The sequence below is a fragment of the Apis cerana genome, linkage group LG6 (assembly GCF_029169275.1).
Source record: "Apis cerana isolate GH-2021 linkage group LG6, AcerK_1.0, whole genome shotgun sequence".
In the NCBI taxonomy this organism is placed as follows: Eukaryota; Metazoa; Arthropoda; class Insecta; order Hymenoptera; family Apidae; genus Apis; species Apis cerana.
In genome coordinates, this window is record NC_083857.1 from 8,494,189 (window position 1) to 8,504,571 (window position 10,383).

Genomic DNA, 10,383 nt, shown 5'->3' on the forward strand with positions numbered 1-10,383 from the left:
ACACGTATTTATACACAAGAGAACGTATAGGTATTTAGCGCACAGACGCGTGAGCAAACTCTGTCTCGCGCGCGCGTCGGAGTTTCTGCTGCGTGTGTACTTTGTAGGAAGAGAGTGATGGAGGTAGCGATGGAGGGATGGGCGAGAGTGGAGAGGGTGATGGGTGCAGAACGTGGGTAAACTATCGAGAGAAAATAAATACGGGACCGGATTCATTCGACTAACGATCCGAAAGAGTCCGTCTGGCGGAGCGGGTATTCGCGCGCGCGAGTCGCCTGCCGTCGCAACCGTTCGTCCGGCTGTAAAAAAAAAAAAAAACGTCCTGACAGTACTTTCCAGGTCTGCCTTTTTTATTCCGTTTGAGTAACGCTAGTGCAGAGAGGAATAGTGAGGGGTAGGGCCATGGACTATGAATCCATCTGACAGTAGAGAAAGTCTATGGCCCCGGTATCCATATACCGGTCGATATATCGGTATCTCGAATTAGCATAGGTAGAAGCTCGATACTTATCGAAAGTACGCGTACACAATTGAAAGGATTTTCAAATGGGCAAGAATGATTACGCGATGATTGTTCGATATCTGTGGCGAAACAAGACGATGAATTGTAAGAAGGATAAAATCAAAAAAAAAAAAAATTACTATCATAAAATTTTCATAATTTTATTCTTTGCGACATTTAAATTGCTATTTTATTCTAATTAAGAAAATTAAATTTAATTTCATCATTTTCATTAAAATGTTTGAGACGTCAATAATACGTTCACATAGGTGATAATGTCGGCGGAAACGACTACATAGTAGAATGTTAATCGTATTTGATTATAGATCTAAATATTTTTACGGTTATTTTATGCTAGTAATCACCAACTATCGACAGCGAGATGTAACGAGGTCACTGTTTCAAGTTAATCGCCTCCGGTCACTCTATGTATAATTTCCCGATAAATAGAAACTATGATAAATAGAAACGTAGATGTATGCGATAAACGATTGGAGTAAAAAAAAAAAAAATATGGCTACGTTGACGATTCGCGGAAAAACGATCGTTCAATATATGCACAAGTAGCAATTAGAAATGCGAGAATTAATCACTATGTAAACGACACGTAAACTTGGTTTATATTTACATATTAATTTTGTTTGAACTTAGTTTTTCACATAAGAAATACGATTTCACACGTGTACGTCAAATTCGTTGTGTCGGTAGCGTCGGATCGAATCACACAATTCAGCGCGACTAAACACGAAAATCCAAACGATCGACTCGTGAGCTCGATACGAGATGTCTCGATACTTCAAATCCTTTACCGTTTTATTTTTATCGCGATGGTCGTGCCAGTCATTCCTATCGAGCGTGTACGTAAGAGGAGAAGAAGGGAAAAAAAAAAAGGTCGACAAGCAAGAAAAAGGAATAAAACCACTTACCGGGTGCCGTGCCGCAGCTGCCACAGCCACAGCTGCCGCAGCGTTTATACTGGCACTAGGGTACATCTTATCGTCAGAGGCCCTCGAAGAGGTTATGTTGCTTCCTCCCGTCACGACGAAGTCCTGTCAGGAGTAATGGATATGTCTCCGTTATCCTCAGGTATATCCGGCGGTATCCCAGGTCATAGCCAGTATGCACTATTATTCACTGGTCAGTAACGAAAAAAGAAACAACGAAACTGGGAGAAGGCACAAGATAAAAAAAATAGAGTCGAAGCGAGAAGAACACACACTAAGCACTGTCACTTTTTCTTCGAGTTCTTTTTCTGTAGTAGCCACTCACTTGATATTTCTGTTTCACAATAAATATACACCGAAAGAAAGAGTGACGTACAATATACACGTACGATTAAAATAGAAAATATGTACGACGATATCGTTTAACGTGTACGATACGAATAGCACGATAGCACGCACACGTAAGATGTAGTTTCGAACGATCTACCCTCGACGACGGACGGGTATCAACTAATCAACCGCAGAGTCGAGGGGAAGCTCTTCCCTCTCCTTCTCCCGCACCGTCGCCCGCTACGCCCTCCCACTGCTTACCGCGACACCACGTGGTCTCCCCTTTGCTCGTCTTTTCCGTCTCACTCGTTCTCACCCGACTACACGTTTGTTTCCTCTCTTTCCCACAGTTGTGCCTCCGACAATCAGCCTCTTAGCTCGTTCGTCTCTTTTCCGTCCGGTCTGGTCGGTTGCGCGCGCGGCACGAACGGCTCTGCTACGTTTCAGCTAGACGGGGAATCCGTTCGTCGCGATCCGCTTTGCATTTTTACTTACACAAAAACGAGATTTGCACGCGGTGAATCTTGCGGTGAGTTTGTAGCTGCATTACGCCGAGCGAGTATTAAATTATTACTCCAGACACGATGAACATCGCTAACGCGCGCCGGAAAACCCATGTTAACCTTCCTCTTTATTACATGCAAATTTGATCGCTTCATAACGAATGCCGCTACTACGATTCCTTCGATGCATTTATTAAATTAAATTACCTGCAAGCTTCGAATCATTTTCAAACAATTATCCTTCTGTCTGGACGCGCGTGAAAATTCTCGATTTAATGTGAAATTATCGGAAAGGAATTAAATTGGAGTATGATCGCGATCAAATTACGTGATCGTAATGATTTCTCTACTTCTTACCGACTCCATAACATAAACAAAAAGTTAAATAACAAGAGATCATCGTTAAAAAAACATAACGTTATTTTGTTCTTCTTAGAATCCTTCGTATCTTCGATAGTTTCGTTTATAATCGTTAAAATTTTCAACCATGGACCCGCACTTTTCGGTTAGTTTACATTCGTTCCGTTCTGTAGCGGATCTCTCAGATTGGAGTTTAGCCTGCTCTTGCTTCATCTGTCATCCTCGTCACGCTCGTTTAGTTTCTCTCATTTTCGTCCTCGCTATCTCACCACCACCAGACCGTTTCAACCTCTTACTTATTGTGCACCCTGTCTTCCTCGCATCCTATCCCTCAACCACGACGATGCCCTTTCCCATCCTTCCAGCCTCTTTTCGTCCCAGTGACTCCATCTCGAGTATGTGTCTACAGTCAACGTGTATATATGTGTGTATACATTCATGCACACTCCGTTACAAGCTTCAACGTTCATCCCCTTTGGATAGGGTGGTAACCATCGACGACCTTTCCGCTTCAACTCCCTACAAACAATTATTATCACTTTACCCTTTCTGCACTCAGCCTGGTGACGCTTAATCTTATCGTTATTTAACAGGAGAAAGAAATACAAGGGGGAGAAAGGGAGAAAAGGAGACTTCTCGGCTGGAAGACGAGAAGAGCGAATACTTTTAACGAGCGGTGACACGCGAGCCACGTTCGTCACGAAAATTTCACGTACACCAGAGCAAATGGAAGAAGAAATTACTGGGGCCCGCTAATGACACCGTGGCCGGATAATGTGCGCCGAGCAACGTGCTTTAGCGACTGTAATTCGAGCTAATCGTTACGCGACGAGCGTGCGGACAAGAGGGTGCCGTTTTTTTGTACACCGTTTCTGTGCCAATGTTTCGCGCGAGAATGCTGCTTCGTCGCATTGAATATCGTTCAACGGCTTTAATCGTAAAATATTACTATTCGTTGTTTTAAATATACGGGGTTTAAAAAGATCGACCGGACAAGATCTCCGTTTTTCATATTTTACGTTTTTTTACATTCGATATGTGAAATTCTTTATTAATGTTACAGAATTTTTTTTTCATTTCGTAATTTAACGGCATTTCATAGCTAATGAATTAAAAATCGGTAAAATTAGAACGAATTAATCGATATATGGATATTATAATTGTATATTTCTATCAAATTTTATCAATTTTCTCGCAATCAGTGCAAAAAAAAAATTTTTTTAAACGTCGATTTCCATAATGAAAATTTATAAAAACGCATATTAAATAAACGTGTAATTACGGAATTAATTTACCGCTTTACTTCGTTAATTCATGATCGCAAAATCGTATATGAAGCATCAAGATTGTTCATCTGTAGAGATACAAAAATTTGTGTCTCATGATTCGATTTGTGTGATGTTACAAATCGCAGAATCATAAAGAAAAAATGAAAAATGCAGAAAAAACACATTAAGAAAAATCAAAAATTTTCTTTAGCCCTATTTTTAAAAATTTTTTTTTCTTCTTTCTTTCGTCCTCAAAGCGCCAATTCTCGATTGATCATCAGAAATAGCGTATTAATCCGACGAATTCTTGTAAAAATTCTGTTGTATGGTTAATTCAATGATTCAAATTGATATAAAGAATTTATAAAAGAAAATAAAAATAATTAATTAAAAATCAGAGTGGAATCACTGGAAAGAAATATTTGTCATCGCTTGTCATCGAAGTGGAGCACTCGATACGAAATTCCTTGCTTCGCTATCTTCTGACATATCGACGACGTATTTATAATAGATAAGTCTGCAATAAAAATATTTTCGTCCGAATATCACACCCTTGCATTACTGGCAGATCGCTTTTTTCCACTTTTCTTCAACCTCTTATTCGCTTTCTTGTTTTCAATGTTCGAACGTAACACGGTCCGTGACAGATTGCAAGTAAAAACCGGTTGCCTCTCGCAAACAAAACCGAGTTAACGCTGCATTTTACGATGTCGGTTTTGACGAATGGATGACGTTTTCTCAAACATTTCCCATTTCATCGTATTTACCAAACATTTTAACGACTACCACTTTTTTCATTCCTTTTTCCTTCCATCTTGCATTTATTTCCTGGAATCTACGCGATGAACATTCATAGTTACGATATACGAATTTTCTTCTTTTTCTTCTTTTTATCTCTGGTGATCTATTTCTTGATCCTTTCCTCCATCCCTTAGAATCTATTAGAACGTATTTCGTTTATTATACATTTTTGTCTGTTTTAATAATTAAGGTATATTAACACTTTGAAAACAAATATCGAGATATCGTATTTTATAACTCACGTTTCATAAAAATAATATAAAACAACGAATTAGAAATTTTTTTTACATACAATGTGTTTAATTTATAATTAAAATTTAAATTCAGATTTAAAATACCAAAAATATGCAAAAAAAAAAAAAAAAAGAAATTATTCAATATTAACTTTGTAATGGTTCAATTAAATCTTTCATTATCTCAACAGAATATTTTTCGAATATTTAATTATATAACTCGAAACTAGATATTTGAAAATATATCAAAAGATTAAATTTTATATCTAAACTTCAAAAATCGGAATATATTCCTAAAGAATGATTGATTGCAGAATTAATTTTATGGTATAATAAAATTTACAAAAAATTTTAATGGATAAGTATATATTTAATTTGCAAGAAATTTTATTGAAATCAAACGTATTTCATATTTCACAAAATTTTCTAACCATAATCAATTTGTAAATTAATATTTACTATATAATCAATTATATTATCAATTATTTATTATTATACGTCATCAATTTATTAATTTATTAATGTAATTCGAGGTAAAAATTTCATTATTAGAATATTTGTTGTTAAACTTCGCTTTTCCTCAACTTCTTACAATTAATTCTCTCTCTAAACAGATTTTCTCTATACAAGAAAATTTTTCTATGAAAGGCTTACCGTCATAAATTTTTTATTCAAAAGATTAAGCCAATTCAGAATATCCTTTTCTTTTCTTTTAAAGAAAAGAAATAACTGTAAATATTTCACTTTGCGTAATTTTTTTAAATCGTTGAAAAATATCCTAAAAGTACTTTTCCCCCTGTGTATTCCAATAACCAATATTGTCCACTATTATTAACATTATTATTTCAAGCCGAGCCAAGATCAATTTACATTGTAAAATTCAAAATTCGCCTTTTTTAGCTACGGCACCGATCTCGAAACCAATCGATTTCCGTACTCGTTCGTTTGCGCCCCTATTTAAACAGTCACGCAGCCGATTCGCGTTTATCAATGAGAATGACGAATATTTAGGATCATCGATGTTTATAGTTTGTTTAACGCGAATGTTTGTCAACGCATGGTTTATTAATGCCGACAGAATTCCTCCGTTCACGCGGTGTATTTATTTACATCGGTCTATTGTTCCGTCGGTTCGTCGGGGGCGAAATTGATCGGCGTTACGTCGAATCGATTACACGGTACATACGTAATAATTTCTAACACGATCGAAAGATTACACGATTACCAGCACAGCAACGTGCATGCGAATTTATCGATTTGTTGAAAGAAAAAAGAAAAACACGCGTATATATTTTACATATTTTCGCTCGTTACAGGATATAACCACCCTTCCAATTAATTTCATGAATTAATCAAAAATTATTTCGAAGAATCCTCAAAATTTTCAACAATCGTAATCGTACGGAAAGAGTATTTACTTTTGACTGTAGAATTCTCATTATTACCTACGATATTCAATATCATATTATATTTAACTAGGGGATCTTTAAATTAAATTTTAAAAAAAACACGATAAAAAGTCTCGCTTCGATCAACTCTCGTAGCACGCTTACCCACGATACTTACATATGGGAAGTGAACGCAAACCGGTTTATTTAGATTCGGAAGGCACAACGTTCGATTTCAGGGAATCGTACTTCGGTCGAATTATCGCGACAGGATCGAAGACAAAGCGGGAATGCGATCACGGAAGGCAGATAATAGCGGAATGTCTGACGTAGAGACACGGAACGTGACTCTTGACAACGACGACGACGACTACGTCCACGACGGCTGCTACGCTTGTGTCCTGGCAGAGTTGTCCTATTATGTAGGTACGCTTGCTCTCTGCCGTGTACGTGCAGTTGGCCGGTTGGAAAACGTGTTTATTGGTTAATTGCATCATTCTTGCCAAGTGCCCGACTGCCAATTGGCTCGGCCATCAATCGCTACGCGCCCGCTACATGTCCGCTCGATATCCGGCGAAAGCATTTCGCTCTACGTCACTCTGCATCGTATATGTAAGCGTATATATATGTATATATCCGATCGATCAACGAATATTCTTAACGAATCATCTTCTTTTTCGAAGTAAATGCGGATAAGAGATGGGCCGATCTCTTGTAATCGATGCTGTTTTGTTACTCGGATAATTATTAGCGGACGAATAAACCGATCATTGTCAGCGTCGGTTTATGAAACGGGCCAATTTTGGCATCGGCTCCGGCCTCCACGGTAAACTTTAATCGAAATGATATTTATTCGACCAATTTGACTAATTGACGACGCCGAGTGATCGGACGGTGTAATTTGGACGGTTAAATAAATTTGATTAGCGGCCAACTGGATATTGTTTTGAATGACGATCTACCGAGAGATCGAACAGATGATATTTGCATCTTAGAAGAGATAATAGAGATAATAAAATATCAAGATTTTTTGAGAATAAGTTATGACGTGAAATCGAGTAGAGATTTTCCATTGTTGAAAATTTTTTATATCTATTTAAAGAACAAAGAACACATTTTTTTTTTTTAATTATGACGACTAGGATATTGCTGTGTCTAAGATAGAATTTAAACTTTTTTATATTACTATAAGAAAATCTTCAAATTTGGCTATACTATTGTTTTACGGTACATTTCTATAAATTTATATTCTAAAAAATTAAAGCAATGATAAGATAGAAGAAAATATAATTAATTTAATTTTTTAATTTTACTTAATAAGAAATACGTAATTATTATCGAGTTGATAATATTTTGAAACATACTTATGTTTTATACGCATACATCCATGAATAATAATGAAAAAATATCTCGTCCATAAATAATGAAAGAATCAAACCTAGTTTTATAATAAGATCCTGATTTCAAATAATTTAATGTTGATTCAGTTTTATTATACTAATCTATAGTCTTTTTTTTTCGTCTGTTTTGAAAACTCGCGTATATATATGCGGTTCGGATAAAAACTTTAACGAAGATCGGTCAGTTTTGGAATTTATACGTATACATTGGCAATAGGTGCGGCGTGTGTTTGGAAAACGATCAAAAAATGATTTTCCGCGAAAACACCTATAACGCCCGCGATCCGATGTTTCCAGTGGCCGTCACTATTTCCACGCTTCCTGATAACCGACACACGAGCATACTGATATCAGCTGGCCGCGAGCGCGAGAATTAATTGCCGAAGCGGCAATAGATCAAGCGGAAAGTTTTATCACCCAGCGCAACCGCACGGGTTAGACCGACCACGCTACTGTTAAACGGAAAAGTTTCACGATCATCCCGGGATCTTTGGACTCGGCTTGGCCGATTTGATATATGAAAAGTCATTAGAATCCTATCTGAAGTCGTTCATACGGAACAAAACTCGGTCGATAAAACCGGGGCAAAAAATAATTCTGCCGCGAGTCGATAACGCGTATATACATAGTGCAGGAAAGTGGGGGAGGGGAGAGAGAGGGAGAGAAAAGCGACGAAAAAGAATGTTCCTTTGATTCGTAGAAAATGCTTTTTATCGCGTACGCTTCACCTACGTTCTCGTTCCTGTGAACAGGACAAAGGAAAACGAAAAGTGAAAAAAGTGGATGCGGCAACAAGAACGAGGAATATACATATAACTTTTTAATATATTATCGTACGTTTTTTTATATTATGTTTTAATTATATATCCTTTGTCGCATCGCGACAACGATAATCGCGACCGTGTTTCATATACGATACGCACACGGTCAGATAGTACACGGTAAAATCGAAAAAACCGCGTTCTTTCACAAGGTATAACCTCTTAACAGAGAGTCGCTCCGACATTGCGGTAAGTGCAAAATAAAAAAGGCCTGGTACGGGTACGATATTAAAAAAAAAGGTAGAGAAGGGGAATGGAACGCGGCGGGAGAAATCAGGAGGAGTGTTTTCGTCACGGCACCGAGGCGAGGAGAAATGACATTACATACCGTGAAGGCGCGATGCAGAAAAAGCTCTTGAGCTTCGAGCAACGCTTCGCGCCCGTCGACGACACCAACTGCCGACTACATAGCAACGCCGTCGTCGACGACTGCAAAAAACTGCTTGAAAAGCTCCGACTGCCTAGCTCGAATGATCGCCCGGATCCGAGGTACGCGATTATACGCGTACCATTGACGCGTGCAGCGAGCGTTTACGCGTTTAGAAGTGGCTCGTTTCTTTTCTACTAACTATGCGAACTTAAAAGACAATAGTGCAGAATTAATATTTATTCATATTGGCAATAAGTAATTGTAATATGATTATTTGTATATTAATAATGATCGTTGAAGATCTATTGCAATAAAATTTATTTATATATGGATAAGATTTTATACGAGAAAATTCGATACAAAATCATTGCACGTTTTCATTGAATGATTTTCTATCGAATTAAAGATACAAATTCGTATAAAGTTAATCGAGCGAGTCTTGATAAATACAATTCTAGCGTTACCTTTAATTTGACGAAATATGACCAATTTTTTTTACGCCATTGAATACTTGTTGTATATACATATATATTGTATATACTTTAAAATATGTTAAAATAATCTTTCCAAGTTTTGAATATGAATATACATATGTGTAGATATAAAATTAAACACGCAACAATATTATTGAAATACATCTATAATCTATCGAAAATCACGAAGTATGCTTCTGTCTCACTATTCAATCAAATAGACGACACTAATTTTCTGATACATCGATCTATTTAAAATTATAAATTCTTCCATTCTTACTATGTTTCTATACACTGGTTAATAACAAACACCTTGAATTATTCTCTCTCTTCCATAAAAACTGATCGTTGAGACGAGAGATACGAAGCGATGAGTTCTTTGGAGTGCGTAAAGTATCAAGGGTAACGCGCGTGCTAAAAGGACGTCTCGATGAAAGAGAAAGAGAAAAAGAGAAAGAAAGAGTGAGATTGAGAGTGCGCAGCTTCTCTCGCGGCAAGGAACAACGTTTCGATTCGTCTTTTAGCGTGCCGATGATCGTCGAGACGCCTTCGCTGCCGCAAAACCATAATTCCCCATTGGCGAGAAGAAACCTCGGCCGCTTCTAACGACTTCGGTTACTTTTCATCCGTCAAAATTCAACGGACGCAGATACAGCGGTATGTTGAGACGCGTAAAGAAGGAACGAGGGACATGGATAGTCGAGCGATGAGAACGAAAGAAAAGGAAAGGAGGATGAGCGTACTGTCTGCGAAACAGGGATAGACGGCCGAACATGGTACACGGCGCGAAATGCTCTTCACTGATTTCCTTCTCTAAATATGGCTGCCTTCGTACATCCTCTCTTTCTCTATACCGGTGCGGCTTGGTGCACCCCCTTCCGATAACCACCCATAACCGCCCCTGCTTGCCCGAGGTTCTACTTGATTGCCAAGGCGTCTTAACCTCGGCCTCGGCTTGTCCGCGCGGATTCTCTACGTTTGCCCGATGAA

The 10,383-nt window shown here is 37.8% G+C and overlaps 1 protein-coding gene and 1 long non-coding RNA gene across 3 annotated transcripts in view; one reads left to right on the forward strand and one right to left on the reverse strand.

Annotated features, from left to right (window-relative positions):
* Nucleotides 1–2,200, reverse strand: part of LOC107993786 (protein groucho-like) — a 57,265-nt gene extending 55,065 nt beyond the window's left edge. For both annotated transcript variants that reach the window (XM_062076203.1, XM_062076202.1), the window contains exon 1: nucleotides 1,429–2,200. In XM_062076203.1, the coding sequence (XP_061932187.1) occupies nucleotides 1,429–1,494 (66 nt within the window). In that variant the 5' untranslated portion in view covers nucleotides 1,495–2,200. The remainder of the gene's footprint in view (nucleotides 1–1,428) is intronic.
* On the forward strand, nucleotides 2,174–4,448 carry LOC133666249 (uncharacterized). Its single transcript, XR_009830114.1, has 2 exons — nucleotides 2,174–2,305; nucleotides 3,233–4,448. It is a non-coding gene; the product is annotated as an uncharacterized LOC133666249 (long non-coding RNA).
* The last annotated feature ends 5,935 nt before the right edge of the window (nucleotides 4,449–10,383 follow it).